Here is a 22,906-nt window from a genome sequence, read left to right on the forward strand (position 1 = left end):
CATCATCACCTTTGCTGTCTTTGTTTTCCCTCTCGGGGGCCCCCGGGAAGGTGGTTGGTTTTGGTGGGTGTAAAAAATGGTAGTTGTGGGATTGGCCGGAAGCGAATGGTTCGTAATTTTTCTGGTTATAATTTACGCCACCATTTCAGCACCATTAGAGCAACAGCCCGACGCACGGCGATTAATAAATCAAAACCAGCGAAAAGAGCGTCGTACACACCATCGCGTGATACCAGAACCGAGGGCGCTGGGAAAACAGCTTTTAATTTTGGGGAAATTTTCCAATTGAGTCCACGACCCTCCAACCACTGTCCCAGCAGGCTTCATTGGAGCGAAAAATTAAAACGAATCCGTTTTCCTTTCCGTCCCAATCAAAAATGTTCAAGGTGCGCCTGTTTCGGACTCGCGGTTTTTCTTATCAGCCTCGGAAAGCGTTACCGTTCGGAATCTGTGAAAGTCGGACATAATTCAATTTACCGCCAAAAACCATAAGCAATGAGCGGGATAGAGCAGACATTCACAATCAAACTGCCCTCGGGCAACTGTTTTCCGGTGCGATATCCTTCATCGAATCGTGATGTGACCATGAAGTCTGTGCGGAAACTTTCACCGCAAGGGAAAATCAAGCAAAGAGCAAAACGAAACAAAAAGTAGGTGATGGTGAAATATATTTATGCACAACTCAATTAAAATTGAATAAAAATTCAATTCGGCTGAAGTCCGTAAAACTTTCAGCAGAGAAAGTGATTTTCTTTCGCCGTGTTTCCACTCCCGCCTGCTTTGTTTTTCTGGGCTGTTGACAATATCATAATAAGCAGGGGAATTGATAGGTTGTGTAGACATTTTTTTTCTCTTTAAAACAAAGCCAAATGAAAATGGACCAAATTTCCATCAACAACGGTACTCTGCAGCACCATTGAGAGGCTGACACGGCCCTACACGAGACGAGGGAGGAAGGACTTGACTGAATAAATTAAAAATTAATTTAAAAATCAATCATCAGAGCTTCCTGTTTTGCATCACCGCAGGCCAAAGGACCGCACAGGAAAAGAAAATGCTGAACAGAAAAACCTTTTGGAATAATTATTTTCAAACGCCCCGGTTGATGCAGGAATTCGTATCCGTCGCGTCTAGGGGTAATGAGAGCTTCCTGATAAATCTCGTGATAGCAGTGATTATTCGATTTCAAACCACAACCGGCGTTTTGTACGAACCGCCGGTAATGAACTGAATTTCTGATATCAGAGATATGCCTGAGCTGTCGCCGCCCGAGCAACGCTGACAGCTCCAGATGACCCAAAGGTCCATTAATATTCATAGTCTGCTATGCCGTGGCAACGATGTCAAGCTCGTCGACCAGCTTTCCCGCCCCGTCTCCCCAGCTCGATTGATTCTGAATCCAATTGTGCATCACTTAAAAATGTATGCTCTAGGACTTGGTGGAGGAGGAGGTTCGCACCTGCTTGGGTGCTGAGAATTCTCGATTCCTGCGTGACTTTGGTTATTTGCTATTCGATCATTAACAACACGCCCACCTTCGGATGTGTTGATGTGCCCGGCTTCAGCATATCAAGTGCCGATGCATAATGCAAGAGTATGGAGATTCTATGCTTTGTGCGTGTTTTGATTAGTATGTGTATACAAATTGAAACACTCACTTATCGAAGATTATTACTTTCTTTCGCAGTCATTAAACTTAAGTGTATCATAGAAATCTCATTCATGTTATGATAGAATAATTAATTACAATATCTGTTGTTTTTCGCTCTTGCTTTGTTTTTCCAACTCAACATAAACCTGTTGTCTCTCGACATCGATAATGCACAAATAAAGTAAATGTTCTTCCCGTAGCGAAACCAAATATTTGCCTGTTTTCCTTTTATGTTTCTTCATGCGATACAATATTTTTACCAACGTTCCGAACAAGAACCATCTCGTTTGCAATAAAGAAATGATCCGTTCGTTGCATGGTAAAAGTTTCGCGAAACCGAGACCGAGCCAAACAACCCCAAATTTGCAACTCAACTCCCATCCCACTTCTCGTAATCCCATTCCTTCAGTAACGGAAGACGAATTTTTCAAACAATTGAGATTGTCTTAACGTCATACTCCCTGCCCCTTCGTCGTTGGGCCACATTTCCCCCCCTCGTGTGCGGGTCTTTCTTTCGATGTTGACTCCCGTTTGTTTATTTTTTTTTCCACTGAACAAACAACATACGCTAAATTTTTGCAGCTCCCGTTTCAAACCAACGAACATACGATAACCGATGTTAAGATGGGAAAAAGGATCCACATCCACACAGGGAGCGTAAGAAATTCTCGCTCGAAAGGATGCTCACTTTGTTGTGTGCTATTCTTTTAATCACTCTTTTTGCCCTCTATTCCCAGTTCCCGTTCCACGGTGTTTGGTTCATTCTTCTTCCGCGCGACATTATACGAGCGTACAGCGTACGATTTTTATCCCGAACAAAATCTGACTCCCCAACGCGCGGCGGCGTAATCTGAAAAATCTCTCGCTGCAAGTATCTCGTGGCCCGGGCCCTTTCCCTTCATCCCATCCCATCCACCACCCCCTTCGGAGGCTGCTAAAAAACTGACAAACCAGTCACTCAGACACTTAGCTTGTCGTTTTTATCTCACAAGGAACGCGATCAACCGGGGGCACCGGGCTCAAGCTTCAAAGCAAAAGCGGGAAGCTCATTTGACGCGAAAGAGGAACCCTCCCGGTGTACGAACAAACAGACGTCCTTAGAATTGACATTCGGAACGAAGTGGGAAAAACCCCTTTCCGCACACAACCGAGAACGGGGCCAACACTTCGGTTGCGAAGACTTTGTCCTTACCTCGGGCGAACTGGTGGATCTCGTTTCCTATCTGACGTTCTTTCTTTCTTTCTTTGGCGATAGCCAATAAAAATAATCAACCCGCAAAACAAGTCGAACAAGTCGGCTGAAGAGAAATTATAATAAGTAGTGTGTGTATTTTTCCTTCCTTGCTCCACCGCAGACAAATTGAACCTCAATAATCAAGAGTGGGAAAGCGCGCGTTCAAGGACCAAAGACATTACCGACAGATACCATCCGGAGAGAGGACTCCGTTGGGGTGTGGGACGGTATGGCCTAATGGTGTTTGCATGTTGATTCGCACCCATTCCCGGACACTGCAACTAGCGTTAAAATAAAAGTGGAAGATTTGAAAGGTGAAAAAAGGGGGTAATATTTAGCGGGTTGAAAAAGTTCCTCCAGTTTGATCGTGTGGCATGGTTCAAGATAACCAGGCAACGATTGGGCCGTCGAGGCAAAGGAGGCTATGGTCGGACGGAATAACAACCCAACTGCAGGGATCCAAGGGATCAGTGAATTTTCCGGTTCAATCGAAGCAACTTCGATAAAGAAGCTGGCGCTACCACCAGCCAGCCTTCGACCAGGAAGTGCGCCGAGTTCTGCAGGGACTGGTAACAGGCAGCCGCATCAATTACGTCGCCTACGCGCCATCAGCAACTGTTGTTCGTTGAGGGAAAAACAGCGCAGCACACCAGATAGTAGGCCATGGTGTGCCGTTGGTGGACGGTAGAGGAGGCTCGGAAAATTATGCTAATTTACTGACGGATAGGAAAGGAACGAATTTACTATCCTTCCCGTTGGTGCTTTTCCCCCCTTCTTCTCATACGATTGATGGTGGTCTGGTTTGTTGTGTTGTTAATTCCCTTCCGGTTGCGGCTAAAAAGAAGTTCACTCTTATCCTTCGGCTTTGGACACTCCCGAACTCTTTCCCAACGCTGCATTATTTTTGGAATGGGGAAACTTTTGTTCGATGAAAGATCAACCCCTTTTTCTGCAAACGCTTCTGTCACATCGCGCGTCAAACCGGGCGTTTTGGGTTTTTTCTTCCGTCCTACCAACGGTAGTTTATTTTTGATAAAACTCATGCTCAACAGCTAACAAACTAAACGATCGAACTGGGAACTATAATGGGTGTTTATCTGAAAGAAAGAAAGGTAATGGTATTTAAAACTTGGGATTGTTGAAGGAAGGATCAAGCCGTGTAGAGGGAAAAGTTTCATTGGGTTAATTTATGAATTTATACATTCAACATACGGCATGTTTTTATGTGGACTTGCTAGGAGAAAAATGAAAATGTTGGACAATCTATTGAGCTAAAATATATATAGAAGTAAAAGTGCTATGTTGTTGCTAAAAATTTAATCACTTCATGTGGAGTGTTTTTGGAATGTTCTTTGAAAATCTTTCCCCTCTCACATCAGCGGTAAAAGGCTTAAAAATCATCGACGTTGTTTTAATTGAGCACATTAGATTATTTGATCTGCGTCAAGTAATTAGCTTATTTTAAATAATCCAATCATAACAGTAAACATGAAAATTTGCATATTTTAATAAAATTTTACCAAATCGCTGACTGCGCGATGCTTGCTGCCTTTTTTACGAGCCGGAGGGCTCACCTTGAACCGTGAGCTTTCTCGTTCGGTGTAAAATAGGTAGAAAGGCAGTATTCTCAACCCCTTTTGGCGCCAATAAAAGAGTTGCGAACGTCTTTCGCACTCCTGTGGTGGTGGGTGCTGGTGGTTTTGGTGGGTCGTTCAATGGTCACACCCTTCTTCCTCACGTTTTTCCGCCGTGATAGATGCGGTCCACCCGGAGGACACGTCTTCGGAACAACTTATTTTCACCACAAGCACGCCTCCATTGCCTTCGCTTTATGGCTTATGAATTTGCAGCACCACGCATGTTCACAGTGGCAAGCTCTCTGCCGTCGGGAAAGGGAATCCTTGGCCGAGGCTGGCATTTCCGACAAGTGCCCCCGTATCTCCGAGGTGCAAATCTTGATACGAAATGAATTTTAATACTTTTTATAAAGTTTAGAAATTAACACTTTTCGCTCACAACCTTCCTCGGCGGGAGACAAGGGCAAGGGTAGATCTCCCCAGCATAAGCGCCCGTAATCAATACCCTCAGCAGCGGGAATGCGATGGAAACCCGTTTTCCTACCGGGTGGCGGGAAAATTAATCCAACGTCAGTGGCAAACCCGTCGACTGCCGATGACTTCCAGAACAGTTGCGTTTGCTGATTATGCAGTTTTGAATAAATTTCCCATTTTCCACCACGATTGCAACTTACTCATCGGATGTGTTTTGAGAGTTGAGCTTTCTTTTCGCCCCCTCAGCCTACATTAGAAGCGCATCTTCGGCGACTGGAGAACCCGGAGAATGATTACAAGGACGACGCCACCAACATCTCACAGTAAATCGATCTCGCGATTTGAGAAGACGCTGCTTCCCTCATTGAAAAATCCACGACCAATTAAGGAAACCTTCTAAATTCGTTCCGCATCCCAACGCAACTGTTTCAGTCTTTAGCCGTTGGAAAATGGAAAAGGGTGAACCTCCCACGCACCGGTAGCAATCAGAAACCAGCGTGAGCTCAACCCGGAAAACACACACCGGCAATGATGATCCTGCCCGGAAGAGTTGGAGAGAAAACGCGGACTATCGCCCATCGCGACAACGGGGAGTTCCACACAAAAAAAAGGAATGAAACGAAAGCCATAACGGTCGAACAACAGTTTCCCGTCCAACGTTCCGCAGCAACCCCCACCCTCCCTGGTCCGTGGTTCACCCTTTTGGGGGCGGTGGGATAATTTTAAATTTTTATTGTCACCGATTTGGTTTCATTGCTTTGGTTTGCGGGCTTATCTTCGCCAGCGCAGAAGTCCACGGGCCGCTCGTGGCGTCGCCGTTTGCCAAAAGTCATCGTCATCGTCGTCGTCGTCGTCGTCGTCGCTGCCATTATCGACCACAACAACAAGTCCCGGTGATGTTTGCTAAGCCCCCGGGAAAAGCGATGGAAAGGGCGTGGGCTAACGGCGGGAGGCGGCGTTTAATGACGACCACTATCGACGAACCTGACACGTTTTTCTGCCAAACATTTACCTTGGCCACTCCGGCATCTCCGGCGAAAGTGTTACGTTTGGAATTAAAATAGGTACTTATAGCAGCCTCCGCGACGCTCGAAGCCGTGGAATGGATGACGAGCGAGATAATAATCGTTCGGCAGTGTTTTTCGCTGAAAAATGGTCACGATTATTGCTGTGTAATATCGTTAGCAAACGCGCGCGGCACCTGCCGAACTGCTCGGCGGGGTATTGGTTTCGAACAAGGCGTTTGATTAATTTTTTACGACGATTGTTATTGCTTCCTCTTAGCGAGCCGACTCAAGGACGACTTCGCGTTTCCTAATGATCAACATTTTAACTAATACCAACCCAACCTATTACCAAACATCAACCATCGCCTGCTTCTGCACAGGTAACAAATGAAGGCCAATTTTTAAGCACTTCAGCGCCTACTATAATACAAACATGTTTAATCTGATACGGTTGAAAATATAAGAACCTCCAAAGAAACCGTTCACCCACCACCAAATCAATGATTCTTACGACGGTCCGGTCCACTGAAGCGGCGCACAGGTTTACAAGTTAACCCATTTCATTAAATTGTATTTAGAAAAATACATCGGGAGTGTTATTTTATCACCCCAAGTTAGCATCTTCCAGATGCTCACGACCAAAGACAGGCAAACGCTTACGCTTACGCTAAGAGTCCGTTCTGAAAATCCTTTAGATACACATTCGGTTTCACCCAGCACAGATGATGATCCGACGAAGGTGGGCAAGAAGTGGCCATAAATTTGTTTTTCTTACCACAAAAAAAGAACGCAAAAAAAATTCTCCTTCCTCTAAGGTTGGCCTTTCTTGCCCCTTTCCTTCCAATGGCACTTGATCGAGGCTCCAAAAAATAAGGTAATATCCAAAAAATATCCACCCATCTTAGCATGCGGTGAGGTACATTTGGAACACGGTTTGTGGTTACATTTGAAAAAAGGGACTTTTCTTACCAGCTGGGAAAGAAAATCGCTGTCTCTTAAGTATAGCATTGATGTGCCTGGCACGTGTACACACGGTGACCAACAGTTGGATCTCGCAAATATATTTGTACAACATGAAACATAAGTAGACGGGAGGGATCAAGACCGGATGCCTTAGGCCACGTGACGGCCGAGGGGGGGGGAGAAAAACAAGTCCAAAAGCTAAATCTCTACGCAGGGAAAAATTCAAATTGACAAAAAATACTTCCGTCCGCCGCCCAAGACCAACGTGCATCGCAGCGTCTCATGCTCTTAAGGTTTTATCCTTTCATTATACCCGCCCTTACCCGGTTTTGCCAACTCGCGCCCGCCGAAGTCAACCCGGTTTTTTTTTTTTGTCGTCCCGGGTCCAACCTCTCGAACAATAATTCCCATATTTTAATGTGTGTATTTTTTAAGCGGATACGATTTCATACAAATTCTCTTTATCGCATGTCCGGTGTACCATCCCCGGGTTGTTTCAGCCGGTTTCGCGACCGGCTCCCCCCCTGCTCCTAACCACGTTAACTCTCTGATCCTTTCTTCGAACTCTTTCCGGTTTTAAGGATGTCCTTGTTTTTCGCTCCCGCACAAAACCGAGAGTGACCCGACCGAAAAGAATTAGCGAGTGCGGTGGTGGTAGGAGGGAGACACAATGTTAAGGATAAGTATAGGTAGTTGGGTCTTTTTTTGTTTTTTCGAATTATTCCCCCACCCCCCTCCCGCTGCGGCACGTCCTTGGGTATTATTTATTTTCGGTGGCTTCCCATCATCAGATTAAAATATATTTCTAACTGACTCGCCATTGCGCTGTGTGCAAGCTCACCAAATATGTCCCGTTGCCGTTGGTTTCCTTGTTCGGTTGGGTTCAAAATAAAAACCGCCCGAAAAAAACAAAGTTACCCATGACTCGAAATCATGGTAGGGTTGGACACCAATGCTGCCGAAAGATAAAACAAGTGGAAAAATCACTTTCCATCGGTTAGGCTGGCGATGGTGGAAAAAAAATGTCGACAATCCCCAAGCTGTGGCGGGAGCGGGAACCGGGAATGTATGATGGCCGGTTTGTTTCTCAGGGATAGGCAAGGGTCAAATTTACCGCCCGCGCGGTATTTCTTTCGCCAAGCGTTGGCCAAATGAAAAATACGACAACATCTCGTTTTTACCCATCGACCGAACCCCGCGGGCGCACCCGAAACCGGCAGTCGACAATAACATGAGTAATATATACACATTTTCCCACTGCAAATATAGAAAAATGAGCACAAGAAATGTTAAGCACAAGCACAAGCAGGGGAGTGCAAAAATACACCCAGTATGAAGCTCTATCGTTTTTCCTTTTTGCGGGAGGGGGGGGGGTTTGCTCTTTTCCCCTTTCGTCATCGGATCGGAAGGTGGTCAGAGGGGGGGAAGGGTGGACGCCGTTTTGGATTAGTAGGGAAAAGGGAGCAGCAGCACCCGGAATACACGATGCGGTAATGATACGCGACGCCGAATGTAGGATTTTTCCTTGCAAAATTATCTACTGCGACTCACTTTCCCTCGTCTCACCCTTTCCTCCCTGCCGCAGCGGAGATTTTGTATCAACTCTAAGTGGATGAGGCGCTAAAAAAGAAAACAAACGCAACCGTAATGTATTATTATATATTTTTTTGGGTTTTAAATTGTAAAAATTAAAACGGGCGGCGACTCGCACCCTTGGCCAAAAAAAACGGACGGAGGACGAGCAGGTGACATGTGTGGATAAAATGAATTACACCATTGGAAAATGTGATAGCACCGCCGCCGCGTTGGGTGGCCAAAAAAGTCTTCGCAAAACCGACGGAAAAGTGTTGGCAAAGTTGGAACGGAAAGGACACAGTCACGCGCGGCATAAGCGATTTCGATGGTGGACCTTTGTCGCATACATCGTTCTTTTCTCTTCGTTTTTTTTTTTCGCCACTGTGGCTCTACCTTATGTTGAAAGGTATAGTACGCGGATTTCGGTGGCCGAAGGATACGGCCAGCAGAAGAAAAAAAATGGCAACAGACCAAAAAGGAGGGCATAAGAGGCTTTGTATTAATTTAAACATGTTATATTAATACTTTTTGCTGGACGATTTTATCGTTTTCCCTTCCGGTTTTTCTCCGCAACGAAATAAAGCATTGCACGAGGGAGAGGGAAGTGGCCGAACGGAAGGGGAGAGCGAGTGTGTGCCTTGTGACCGGATTGTTTTATTGTTACCCAGATTCTGCGGATCTTGCAGTCAGCCACTCAAAGTGTGGGGAGCTGGATTGGCCCCATCGTATATACGATTACCTCTCCGCCGGATCCAATCCGATCCCGGCCTCGGTCAAGCGATACGACGATGACGACGACGACGATGACTACGACGGTGCGCTTGTACTTCTCAAGTTTGGGGAATTAGGGATACAAATGAATATTAACGTGTCCGAAGCGGGTTCCCGCAGGGGTGGCGCGGAAGACATGGCGAGAAGGCCACTCCACTTTGATTAGTGCCCCGGTACAGCGCATAAAGGTTGTAGATCAGTGTAAATGGGAAGTGGAAACCAAAGACACATCCCGAGAATACGAACGAGGGTCCAGTTGTCCGGAAAGGATTCCTTTTTTTCGGTCATTCTCTCACCCCGTCCTCCGCAGTGGGAAATGGTAGTACTTTTTAATTTTGCTAAATTATAATATACCACTTTTCCCACATGCTTCGCTCCCGCGGGCACACAGATATGAAAGAGTTCGACTGCCCCGTTGCCGGTTTGTCGACCGCCCGTGGTCGGATGCACGGAAAAGTCCATAACTGTGCAGCCAGTCCACTATTCCGTACGTGAGTTACATCCGGTGTGTGACTTTTCAGTACTCTCTTTTTTTTTTTTTGCATGGATGATTAAAACAAACGATCAACGAGGAATAGTTAACGTTACCACCTCGCCAAGCATTATAAAATTAATTGCGCGAAAACTAACAGTTAAATTGATGTTCTGTCCATGAGAAAAAGAAAAAACAACTCGGAACATTTTTGTTTGGTTTTACAGATTCAACCAGGATGGTTCTGATGTATCAAAGAATAAGACGCTTTTTAAATAAACATGGTCGAGGCTTAACCACAAATTACAGCAAACGGTACAAACAACCAGCATTTTGTCAACAAAATCCACACGGAGCTAAACCCTCCGAAAGTGTGAAATGATTGGACACGCAAATGTACAACCGATGTTCTCTTCGAATGCAACCACTCGGGCCGATCCGCGGGTCGATCCAAGTTTCACGGGAAACCCATTCCGGTACCCGGTGCCTCACCACTTTCCGGTTGGAGTTAATGAAACGAACGTCCCACATAACGCGCGCGAAACGAAAGCACCAGGGAATGGTAAAGTACAACGGATTTTCCTTTGGGCCGGAAAAAGGATATGGGCTTCCCTGCCACGACGAGGTGTTGTTTATAGATTTTTATTAACATTTGAATTTATAAATTAATTTGAAGAAAATGCAAAATACATGTCCCGAGCCCGAGGGTGTGTATGCTGGTAAAAAGTTTTCGATTTATTTGACTAGGTGTATAACACACACACCCATACGGTTAGGACAGAATTGTTTCACTCAGTTCTATCGGTTGGTTGTTTTTTTGTAACAATCCTTCGCTGCAAAAGAGAGAATATGATTTACTTGGAGTGTGCGTTTCGGGTTTATGGATTCACAATTTTCCCTTTTATATTCCCAAATGCAAAGTCTCGAGCGTGTGTGTTGGGAGATTAGGGCACTTTTGGTTTTGGGAACAACGTGAAGGAATGGGAGAAGCGACGTTTCACAAAAAAAAAACAGTGGATGGTGTTCTTCAAGGGACTAATTATAGCCTACTGTATCTCTATGTTTACACGCGGTTTGTGAACTGTCACTATTATTACCATTTATCGAAGTTTAAATTTCAAAATGAAACACTCAGAAATGTAGGCTTATCATATCTAAACACTCTCCCTTATCTTCTTGCCTGTTTTTCCACAGCTCGTACAATCCCGATGAACATCTGTTTAACGAATTTGCAACGATTGAGCTGCTGCAAATCCGTTGGCATCCGGCCTCTCCGACCGATTCCCACCTACTCGCCCTGCTGTCGGACAACTCAATAAGGTACAGTCCATAGGAAATTCCGAAACCGAACCGAAGCCTTGGACTTTTGGATGGAGTTGGTTCGCGTTCTTGAAAGCGAAGGGGCGGCAAACCCCCGGAAGACCGTATGCATATTCTGCAAAACCTCAAAAACCGAACCGAACCATTTATGTCAGCACACCTCAAGCCAGGTCAAACACCCCAACCGAAAGCGACCGGTTCGTGACGATACTGTCCGACCTTCTCCGGGCGTTTGTTGGAATGCCTCGAAGCGGACCAGTTCCGTCCCCGATCCCGATTCCGTGAAAGGGTGGTGGAGGCCGAAAACAACAGCAAACAGAAAAATTATAGCTAACCCTTCGTCGCCTCCCTTTCCTTCCGCAGAGTATACGACGTGGACACGCTGCGCCATGTATGGCGCATTGGGCCGACACCTACACCGCAGGCCGCCGTCACTATTAGCGGGGGCGGTAAGGGTGGCAGCAAACAGCAGCCTTCGTTCGGATCGCCGGGAAGCAGCACCATCTCGTCGAAGCTCGCCTATCTCAACAGCCTGGGCGATACGGCTGTTGATTTTGACATTGCTCCGCCACGTGTGGTTTCTTCCGCTACCGGTGGTGGTGGTGGTGGTGCGAGTGGCGACGTAACGACGTTCTCACCCACGACAACAACGCTCCTGTCAACGTCGTCAACGGTCACCGCATCGGCGAAGCAGCAACCCGCAACGCCAAAGGAGGGTTCCACGCTGCTGCTGCACGTACGTTTCGGAAAACTTGGTCTATTTGCTTGGAACGGGAAAGGAAGGAAAATGTTTCCGAACGACTTCATCCGGGTGCAATACGATGATGATGCACCTGGGCTGACCCGCAATCATGGTCACCGCATCGTCGTCTTTCCAATGCATTTTCTATCCACTTTCATTAACTCATCCGTAGCTCGTTCGGGTGCTCGTTGATGTAGTATTCGTCCACTCCCCCTGAATATTGCCTTCATTTTGTTGTGCCCGTCAACGTTATGTTTGCCAACATTCACCAACATGCATTTTGATGCAGGGACTCATTTTGGTTGTTTTTTTTCTTCTTCCATCCACCAGGATTCTTTGATCGCACAAAAAAATAAAAAGAACGCCGGTGGCGCAAAGGTTGAGTGGCCAATAGTGATCCTCCGGGGTGACGGCAATGTGTATGTACTTTGCGCCGGCATCGACACCAATCGTCCGAAGCTTCAGGGACCGATTTCGATTCAGCCCCAGGTGGACGATAACTACGGGCTCGATTCGTGTTCGCTCATCGTCATCCCGACGCTTCCACCGACGGTCATCATCGCGGAGAGCACGGGCAAAACGCACCACGCCCTGTTCATCGATGAACCGCTGGGGGACGCGAGCCGTGGTGCCTCGCAATCGTACGAACTCGGGGACAGCAATCTGTCCATCTATCCGTGCGAATGGTACCTGCACGTGCTGGAAACGGTCGAGCTCGAGCTCGGGCTGCCCACCGTCGAGGAAACGCGTGGCGTGGCGGAAAAGGGTTACTCCTGTCCGCTGCACCTCAAACGCGACCCACTCAACGAATCGCGCTACTTCGTGTACCACAATGCTGGCCTGCATGCCGTCACGCTGGACTTTACCCACCAACTGTACGAATTCGTCGAGCAGCAGGAGGAAGAGGGTGGCGACGAGCTGACCGACCGGTACCCACTGTTTTGTACGCAAAGCCGTGCCGAGTACGTTGTCTGCACGAAGGCTCTGCAGAACGCAAACCCAAATGCAGTGCTGGGATTTACCCTGCTGCAGTCTCCCTCCGGCTTGGTCCTGTTCTTGGCGTCCGGACAGGTCGTTTCGCTCGATCTGATAACCGATCCGAGTCTGATACGCAAATGGGCACTCACGGGCAGTGGAAAGACGCTGGCCAACGGTGTGATTGAGTCACCAATAAAAAATGTAAGTTCCATGGATGCCTAAAATCGACCACATTGGTATTGATGTTTACTTCCCTTTCGTCCGTAGCTATTGAAGGATTCCTTCTCGAAGCGCATCCAAACCATTCTCAAGTCTGGCCTCACGCAACCCATACTGAAGCTGGACCAGTCCAGCGAGCCAACGCCGCAGGAAGCGTTCGAGCTGCTGACCCAGGCGACGCGAATGCTCCGTGAACACTACTTCGTGCGCCACGAGAAGGCCCGCCAGGAAATCGAAAAACGCGAGCACGTCCTTCGGCTGCTCAAGCAGCAGCAGCTGAACGACATCGAGGAACTGCAGGCGGAAAAGCTGAAGATACGGGCCACGGCCGAACGGCTTGCGGAAAACTACGAAGATCTGTGCGACAAACAAAATACCTTATTCAAAAGGTAAGACGAGCTAATTCTTTGAAAGTATGGTCATGACGCGCCACGCGTGTTCATGTTTCGCTGTCAATAGGGTAAACGGAAGGGGGAAAAGTATGCGCCACCAGCTGTCAATGATCGGTAATAACTCAATTATCGTGTATCAAGGTATTTTTTACCATCCTTCGCGAGCGTCCGTTTTAAGAACGAGAAATGTAAACGCCACCGGCTGCTTTGATTCCTTTACTCGGTATTACGTAACGCACACATATTTGAAACGACTCACATTAGCAAAAAAAACATCACAGGGCGCCTAGCGAAGCCTTATGCACTCGTTGTGCATCGCAATGTCTTAAGGTGCATTCGTTGCATTTGAAAGCCTATTTTTCTTGAAAATATACTAGCAAGCAATGGAAAAGGGGTGTTTGCTTGAGGCGATTTTTAACTCAATTAGAGTCCGCGAGAGACGAGAAAAGGTGTCCTATAAAAGGTACACCACGGAACCGAAACAAATTGAGTCGCTCTTGGTTCTTTGCAGCCGTTGCAACGTTAGCTTTCAACCATAAGTCTGAAGTAGTTCGAGTAACATCGATTTTCTTCAGCTTATTGGAACCAAAACGTGAAAAGTGAGAAAAGTGTGTTTCACAACAATTACCAACACTGCAACAACTACATATCCTTTGCAGTAGAAGAACCATCACCGAGACATTACTGGTAAGTCACCTCTACTTCCTGGCTGGTCCATGCTCGAGGGACTTCTTATGACGATTCTTTTTCTACCTACAGAATCAACGATGGCAGCTTTTGTTGAACCGCATTTCGATGCCTGGACCCAGGGTGCTGGAAACATGACGGTGGTGGACAAGGTCCCTCCGGAGATGCTCCACATGGTGCACCCCCACTGGAACCAGTTCCCGCCTATGAATCCGCTGTGGCATTCCATCCTGGGTTTCGCCATCTTCATGCTCGGAATGATCTCGATGACTGGTAACGGTTGTGTGATGTACATCTTCACGAACACCAAGTCACTCCGTACCCCATCCAACTTGCTGGTGGTCAATTTGGCCTTCTCCGACTTCTTCATGATGTTTACCATGGGACCGCCGATGGTGATCAACTGCTGGCACGAGACCTGGTCCTTTGGGCCGTTCGCTTGCGAGCTCTACGCTATGCTTGGATCGCTGTTCGGCTGTGCCTCGATCTGGACCATGACCATGATTGCGTTTGACCGATACAACGTCATCGTGAAGGGTCTTTCGGGCAAGCCGATGACCAACAACGGTGCTCTGCTGCGAATCTTCGGTGTGTGGGTCTTCGCTCTCTTCTGGACCCTTGCCCCGCTGTTCGGATGGAACCGGTATGTGCCGGAGGGTAACATGACCGCTTGCGGAACCGACTACCTGACCCAGACGTGGCTGAGCCGATCGTACATCATCATCTACGCCGTGTTCGTGTACTGGTTGCCTCTGCTGACCATCATCTACTCGTACACCTTCATCCTGAAGGCTGTGTCGGCTCACGAGAAGAACATGCGCGAACAGGCCAAGAAGATGAACGTCGCCTCGCTGCGCACGCAGGAAGCCCAGAACACCAGCACTGAGATGAAGCTGGCCAAGGTCGCCCTGGTCACCATCTCGCTGTGGTTCATGGCCTGGACGCCGTACTTGGTCATCAACTTCACTGGCATCTTCAAGGCTGCACCCATCAGCCCGCTGGCCACCATCTGGGGCTCGCTGTTCGCCAAGGCCAACGCCGTCTACAACCCGATTGTGTACGGCATCAGCCATCCGAAGTATCGCGCTGCTTTGTACCAGAAGTTCCCGTCGCTATCGTGCCAGGATGCTACTCCAGTTGACGATGCACAGTCGGTGGCCACGCAAGGCACGGAAGAGAAAGCATAAGCACCTAGTGATATCCCGAGGGACCCGATGATCGTTGACCGATAGCTGACGAACTGTTTAGTATTTTAGTTTGAGGAAGCAATAAACTTTTTAACGTCCTCTTGTCCTTTCGACGAGTAGGCGGGAAAGTGAACAAAGAGTGTATTTTTTAATTTTCCATCCCATCAATACGAGAGGTATCTTTAACATCGACTTGTTTGTATTTTTCTTATCAAACCAGAGCGCAAGAGGTAGTACGTTTGGCGACACTGCGCCTCCCGAAGGGTTCATACTCCGAGAAGAAATTTTCCGAAATGATCTCCAAGGTCAAACAATCGGTTACCACGCTGCAGAAAAATGTCGATCAGGCGAAGCAGAAGATTAACATCCAGCAAGTGCAGCTAGAGTCGAAGAAAAAGTCCACAAAGGAGAAACCATTCTCACTGCCGGTGAAGCAGGAAGAAATCATAAAGCAAATCATCGGCGAAATGTAAGTATCGGGGGTGGACTTTTGCAAGTGAATGGTAAAATGTTCTAACGATAATTTTCCTTTCTGCTCTTCCATCCAGGTACACTCAAATCGATACAAACGTTAAGGACGTCAAGAAGATGAATAACATTCTTAACCTTTCTTAGTTGACGAAACCATAGTTTTAAGCGTTCGATGCGTTCATCGCTTTACCCTTTCTTTTTTATTGAATTTGGATTAGATCGTCTTACTTAATACAAACTGCTCTTTTTCTACCGACACATTTGTAGTAGTTTTTGCTGAAAATCCACATGAAAGGGAGTAGAAAGAAAATGATTAAAGCTAGATTAATAGAACTCCATTTCGTTGAAAAATCATAACAGATAAATAAAAACTCCGTTTCACTTGTAATTTTTGAGATCCTTCAAGCTAAATACATCCTTTTCATCTCCAATCCATGCCATTTAAATTGTAACTGTTATGTCCTGTACAAAGCTTAGAACATCCTTCCTAGAGTAGAGGAAAAGTCGACGGAGATCCTTTTACAATCAACTTTTATTTTTGGGGTTTTTGAAAAAAGCTTCCGTGGTGAAATATTTCATACCTCTGAAAGCTTTCAGTTGGGAGGAAAGATTGATACGTAATGGAATTTTCACGAAATGCAACATCCTTTTTGGACAACCGCGTTCGCCAAAGGCTCCTAGTTTCAGTACAATCAGCCTAAAAGGTGCAGTCAACGCGCTACTCGTGCCTTAATCAGCTTACAAGGGTAAGTTATCTTAATACTTCAGACGGATTCAATCACCCCGTACTCACAGGCACCACGAGTCGTTTCGGAGTTACTTACGACTTATATCGTGTATCGACAAACGGCTTTCTTTCTTAAAAACGATCAGTAATTAGACTAAAGTGTGATTAATAAGTGATGCCAACTCAATATGTTCTAGGAAAATATGTATGTATGTACTATAACACTTCTTCTTCTTCTTAACTTCGTCGAGGATTTACTCCAGTACGGCTATTGAATCCAGCTTCCTGGGCCTTCGCAAGCTAACCTGGAGACATAGACCTCTTTAGGTTAAGGACTGGCAACTAAAGGCCATATGTCCTGATTTTCTGTGGTTTTCGATTTTCTGTAGGCGTCGCCTTTTGACTGCCACCATGCGGCCAGGAGCACTGCTAGCCAACCACGCTAGTACGCAGTCAAAATGCGGCTGTTCACCCGCCGTAACGAAAGGAATATTTCCTTCCGTTTGTCAGATCGCACGAAACTCGTGATCCGCTTGATTACTCAAACAGCACGAGATGTGCGTCGGCTAGGATTTCTCTGACTTGAGCTCCAGCTCGGCGGCACCACGCGGCCGTGCCTAAGATAACCTTACTTTTCAGCTAACCCTTTCAGGACCCTCGTGCACTGCTAACCATCCGCTCTGATGCGACGCCGAACTGGAACTGATGTACTATAACACAACTTTCGCCCTAATATTTCATCCATCTTTCAGCTGCCCTAATATCAAATGACTTTCAGCAGCGATTTGTTCAAATGGTCGATTTCTAAGCCAATTCTTAGGCCAAGAAACTTTAGGAAAGAGTTAAGTGTAAAATAAGGATCTCTTTAATTTCTACTCATTTTTTTTTTTTTTAATTACAGTGGCCAGTTTTGTTCCAGCGAGATCATCGGAACGGTATAGTTTGATTGGAACCTAGGTCCAATACCTAGCTATAGAAACCAGATTGTCATTACAGCCCTCTTTTACTTTCAGATCCATATTTCCGCCTCTTTCCAATGAATTCCCTTAGAAAAACATTATTAGATGGATAATATTTTGTTGAACAAAATTGTAACAAAACCTTTCATTTAACTGGCTCATTTAAAAATCTGTTCATTTAAAAGCTATAAACAAACTTGCTCTTCCAGCTAGAAATATCAACTAGGTCTCTCTGTCTTCTTCCCGCCCAGTCAAATTTCTCAACAGCCTCTTCAGTGTTGATCAGTTTGCCGAGTGAGGCGGTTGATTTCGGAGACGGTCGTGCATGTTTTGTAAAAAAATTACCTGAAAGTGTTCAATTTTTAAACAGTGTAAATCCAGAAGAGATTAAAAACACTTAGCAAATGGTTATCGAACGGTTTTAATTGAAGCGATTCGTGTTCCTCATTTCCATACTCACTCTCAAAGTTAAAACGTGTGCAGGTGAAAGGTCGAGTTGCGGCGTCAATGGTATAACATTTCGTTTGGTCCAAGCCAAATTAAACGCAGCACCGAAAATAATGGCTTTCGCACTACTGCGAACCTGTGGCGCCCGGCAGGCATTGCCGTTGTTTGAACGGCAACTAAAAGTGCTTTCCTCAACCCTAGCCTTTTCCGGTGAATCTTCCGCAGCTGTGGAAAAGGTAAGCTAACCTCCATCTTTAAAAATGGGGTTGAATATGAAATTCGTGAAAAAATACTGCGTCATATAGTGCAGGATGTGGCTTTCAAAACATCGTTTTGAACTACACCCTATTGGGTTAATTGAACAAGTGATTAATGTATCAAAGAATAGATTATTTGTTTGCTTCACACGTTGTTGTCTATTAAAATGTGTTCGACACCATCCAAAACAATATACAAACAATGTGGACCCAAACAAAAATCCTCCGCGGGTTCAACAATAACGCCGGAGCATGCGCATTAAAGACGTCTTCAGCTTAATGTGGCGACGTGCGTATTAACGCACCACTGCACCGTTCGATGTTTTTTTTTTTCCTCGGCTTCCTCAGCCTGATTGATGGTGCACCGCGGTGGAACCACTCGACGGAGGTCAAACAAAATCCACAAGCACCACAACAACGGAGCATGTTATTGAGCATTCTCAAAATATGATATCCGTCTGGTTTTGGTGGCCTGCCCAAAATGTTGTTATGTCATGCTTCAGTGTGCTCCGTGCGGGCAGCCATGTGCTGCGTCGCTAACACGCACATAATTTATTGTACCCGGCTACCACCAGCAACATAGGAGCATGGGAGAAAAAAGGGCCTGCAGACCCTTTTCCAGACGGTCTCGTGACACCCGAATTATGCTGTAATACCGTCCGGGAGAGCAGCGAGCTCGCGTAACGTTTCCCTATGCATTTACGGTGAAAGGTTTCTCCTTTAATCATGCATCGAAATCTTCCCCGGCATGTTGATAAGCAAACGCTCAAACCATGCGGTCGTCTTATCCATCGCTCTAGTTTTCTGAGTAAGTTTCTCTTGTCTACATGAGCGTTCGTTCTATGCTGGCCTACTTTGTGCTGCTGGTGTTGACATGGTGATAATGATTCGTGTGCACTTTGTTGCACCCGAAAACGGCCTGCAGGGTTCTTCTCGCTGGAGGTACATAAAGTATCGGTTTGTGGGTATTCGGTGCCACCTTCTTCCTGCACTTATTGGGCTTTACCTGTTTTTTTACTGTGGTTCGGCGAAATCATTCTACCTGTGAGTTAACCTCCTTTTGTGTCCCTTCTCCGCAGACTCCCTACAAAAAGGATGCAACGCTGAAAACCAGTCCATTCTGCAAGACTTTCCTGTCCACCTCGGTTAGAAAGTACTCCAAGAAAACGGCCGCACCAGAGCGGGCGTACGACAGTGATGACGATTCGGATTCGGACGACGAACGGGACAGAACTCCGCGTCGCCAACGCAAAGAGCGGGTAAGTGTAGCGGGCGCTGATGGCCACGAGCCCTCATCAGACGACCAAGAACAAGCGATCACAGCGTTCGTTTTTCGTGCTGCCACGTTCTCAAGGTCTACAAGATCTAACGCGCAAGATCCCGATCGCCTCAGCGAGGCCAACCTACGGCGTCTCGAAGGAGACACAAAACACAAACACACGCAGAGAGTACACGAAACAAATTTGGCATGTTTTTGATGCATCGAATGAGCCCTAAGCCCTGCGGTGATCTGTTGGCTAATTTCAATATAAATAGAAATGAAAAATCTATCGCATACGACCAACAAATGGAGGTTCATGTAAAAAAGTAATGAACACTTTGATTAAGAAAAGATGCAGTTTCGTAAGCTAAAGCCAAGGCCTGGTTCCGATTTGGGCCGTTTCTGATTCTTACTATCGCATTATAAATTCTACCATCGCTCGGCCAACGTCCGTTTCATCCGTCTGTGTGATGGTAATGTTCCACAAACGAATCGTTTATGATGATTGGACGGGTCTCGCGCCCCCTTCACTGTTTTTGGAGTCCATACGATCTTCCACCGGTTGGTGCGCTTCAATCCGTCCCTACCATGCCTGATTTCGGGGCTCATTATCAAAACTTTGCCAGCATCTGTTGGCGAAAAAAAATAGTCAAGTTATTCAAACCGCAATAACACATACTGTTGCAATTTTTAAGCCGCGTAAGGTGGTGTGTGAGCGATCCGCGGTTTTTGGAGATTGTGAACTCGCGACTTGCAGCGACTCCGCGGTCTCTCGGAACACGAAAACAAACGGGCGACACAAAGAAGCAACATTTTTTGAAACAAATTCTTTCCTTCTGCCACGAACACACATGTTTTCTCACAGCAACCCAATCGGCGTTTTATGCTTTGAAACTTCAGGTGTATTCGTGTTTTTTAAACTGTTGTTGATTATGCCATGATGGTCGACAATCTTAAATCGGTGAACCTGAACGGATGTTTTTTGTGAATCTCCTATTCACACCGATCTTTATGTAATACGAAATGAGCCACAAAAACAAGTGACACGGACGTTCGATGAAAACTTCAGTTTTGTATTTTAAAAATAAAAATAAAAGATAACCTTAACCTGTGCTTTACTTCATCTATACTAACGCACTAACTTCTAACTTCTAAAACGTTTCAAATCAGGTCTTACAATATTCAGGAAGGAAATGGGTATTTTTTTTACATTTTACGATACAATAAACATTTCACTTGACATACACATTTTATTTATTTGTACGCATCTCGATCATCTTTTTCAGGGTAATTCCGAGTTCTGGCGCCGCAAGATGCGCACACTGCATGGTGTGATGGACGTCAACAAGGATGGTGTGATTTCATACGATGATTTTATGCTTCTGACCGAAAAGTTTGCATCCCTCGGCCATCTGGATGCGAAGGCCAAGAACGAGTTCCGTGACATTATGAGGGTATGGTAGATGAAGCACAGACGAGAAACAAACATATTCTGTTTCTTATTTGAACAAATGTTTATTTACTCTCCATTCATTTTAGACCACGTGGGAACAACAGTGGGGTGAAATAACGCCCTACAATCTAGTCACCGTCGAACAATACTTAACCGAAATGCACCATGTCGTTAATGATAAGGATCTAAAAAAGAAAGTGCACCGTTTTCTGCCATACCTGTACAAGGTAAGCTTAAATTCGTCGGGTCATGGTCATGAGGGGGTTGAAGAGGCGTTACGAGTAATGTTCGATTTTTTTCCCCCTCTCTCTCTCTATCCACTCCCCGACACTTCATCCTTCGTAGGCAGTTGACAAAGATCGGTCGGGATCGATCTCGCTGAATGAGTTCAAGCTGTTTTTCCGCTGTCTGGGCCTGACGGAAGAGAATGCTGCCGTTTCGTTTGCCGTGATCGATAAAAATGGCGACGGACAGATTACGCTGGATGAATTTGTCAAGCTGGGCAAGGATTTCTTCGTCAGTGAAAAAGAAACGCACGTGTCGCGAATGTTCTGGGGTCCGCTGGTAGATCATTGAGCCGGTCGCTCGTTGTGAAGCGTAAACGTTTTAAAAGTTTGTATCTTGTGTAGCGACAGAATTAACTAACTAGCTGTAAACCGTGATGAGTGTTTTAGGGGGTAAAATATGGAGATGTTTTCTCAGTAGATTTCTTCACAATAATTTTTCCTTGCATCCAGGCGTTTCTATCCACTTTTTACCTTTCATAACCGATCTGGATTACATACATGACGATCAGCTACATTGACCAAGGTATTGTTCTTGGCCATCAAATCCTATCCAGTATCATGCATGGATACATTTTATTTGAGAGAATATCATTTGTGATAAAGCAATAAAATGTATTTTGAATACGACAAAAAATCTACTGTTTCTTAACCGTTGGTTCTTTCTTTGGTTTGTACCATGAGCCAGCTGAGTGGTGGTGATGTAATCCTTTCCCGAGTAGTTAATGGAAGTGCTTACGAATTGTTTGATTTCAACTTTCAATTTCAAATTTTGCAACATTGTTCGATTTCTACGAACCGAGAGACTGGTTTCGGTGTTCCCGGGCTTTGGTTGGCTTTAGTTGATTTCGGTGTTTTAGTGGTTGTCGGATTCCGAGTCTCAGGTGCTTTACTAGTAGTTGGTGTCTCGGTCCTTTGATCGTAGGTTCCATCAGTGCTCTGTTCATACCATGATCAAAGCTTCGAACGGAGCAATTTTGTTAGTCGGTTGGAGCATCCAACATCATTCAGCAACATTCTCAATATTCTTCAGCTCGAATAGAATACATAAATATGTTCTGTTTAAACGGAACGTAGAATAATAGCGGATAGGTAACATTTTGCTTGATATAGATGATTTAGTTTATTTTGCAACAGTAAGGTAACTTGTTTTTCATTACAGTGTTTCTTAAATCACCTTTAAAACGGTTTGAACGTGAAAACTTTCATTGTTGTTTGAACGGTGAAATTATTGGGCTTGGTTGTTTGAGGCGAGAAGATGTTGGGCTTGGTTGTTTGAGGCACGAAGGTAAAGGGCTTGGTTGTTTGAGGCACGATAGAAACGGATTGTGGTCTTCCTTCAGCGGCATTCTGAAACCATGTACACATGTTGAAAAATTGCGTTCAAGCTAAACTTGCCAGTTTCCTTGTACCGACGTACTACATACCAATAAGAGCAGGGCTGCCCCTAATACAATGTTTAGCAGGTAGAGCTTCATCTCGTACACGATTTATTCACTGTAGAAGATACTGAACCTTCTAATCATCAGATGTGTCTTTATATAGTCATCAACACGTACCGTCTCAACCATATGGCCTCATTTTGTTATGGCAGACTTGACAAAACAAACATGCAACTGTCTGGGAATTGTACTTGAGATATACGGTGCAAATGAGGGTGTATTATGCTCCTATTATTGCTCCTTTCTAACAAGTGATGTTACAATCATTCATGTTATAAAAACGACGATTTTTAATCTGCATAGCAGTGGGAACTCTTGGCTCTGGTGAACGGGTCATCTGGGTTGCTCGGGGTTGC

The 22,906-nt window shown here is 45.7% G+C and overlaps 3 protein-coding genes across 4 annotated transcripts in view; all 3 read left to right on the forward strand.

Moving 5' to 3' along the window:
* LOC131272868 (nuclear pore complex protein Nup88) overlaps positions 1-15,976 on the forward strand; it is a 49,208-nt gene extending 33,232 nt beyond the window's left edge. The window contains exons 3-8 of the mRNA XM_058274740.1: positions 10,919-11,044; positions 11,408-11,780; positions 12,117-12,965; positions 13,032-13,372; positions 15,470-15,718; positions 15,798-15,976. Of these exons, the coding sequence (XP_058130723.1) occupies positions 10,919-11,044; positions 11,408-11,780; positions 12,117-12,965; positions 13,032-13,372; positions 15,470-15,718; positions 15,798-15,864 (2,005 nt within the window). The 3' untranslated portion in view covers positions 15,865-15,976. The remainder of the gene's footprint in view (positions 1-10,918; positions 11,045-11,407; positions 11,781-12,116; positions 12,966-13,031; positions 13,373-15,469; positions 15,719-15,797) is intronic.
* LOC131272869 (opsin-1-like) lies at positions 11,513-15,386 on the forward strand. 2 transcript variants are annotated; one of them, XM_058274742.1, is made up of 2 exons: positions 11,513-11,521; positions 14,185-15,386. In XM_058274742.1, exon 2 carries the CDS (start codon positions 14,197-14,199, stop codon positions 15,247-15,249), a length of 1,053 nt encoding a protein of 350 aa, XP_058130725.1. In that variant the 5' UTR covers positions 11,513-11,521; positions 14,185-14,196; the 3' UTR covers positions 15,250-15,386. The 2 variants fall into 2 exon arrangements, with proteins under 2 accessions (XP_058130725.1, XP_058130724.1); XM_058274741.1 differs by lacking the exon at positions 11,513-11,521 and adding an exon at positions 13,881-14,062 and having other exon boundaries at positions 14,135-15,386.
* Positions 15,977-17,966: 1,990 nt separating the features above from the next.
* Positions 17,967-21,733, forward strand: LOC131260057 (sarcoplasmic calcium-binding protein). Its single transcript, XM_058261718.1, has 5 exons — positions 17,967-18,089; positions 19,190-19,369; positions 20,658-20,825; positions 20,911-21,051; positions 21,170-21,733. The coding sequence occupies exons 1-5, from the start codon at positions 17,967-17,969 to the stop codon at positions 21,398-21,400; spliced, it is 843 nt and encodes a 280-aa protein (XP_058117701.1). The 3' UTR covers positions 21,401-21,733.
* The last annotated feature ends 1,173 nt before the right edge of the window (positions 21,734-22,906 follow it).

The sequence above is a fragment of the Anopheles coustani genome, chromosome 3 (genome assembly GCF_943734705.1).
Source record: "Anopheles coustani chromosome 3, idAnoCousDA_361_x.2, whole genome shotgun sequence".
Classification (NCBI taxonomy): domain Eukaryota; kingdom Metazoa; phylum Arthropoda; class Insecta; order Diptera; family Culicidae; genus Anopheles; species Anopheles coustani.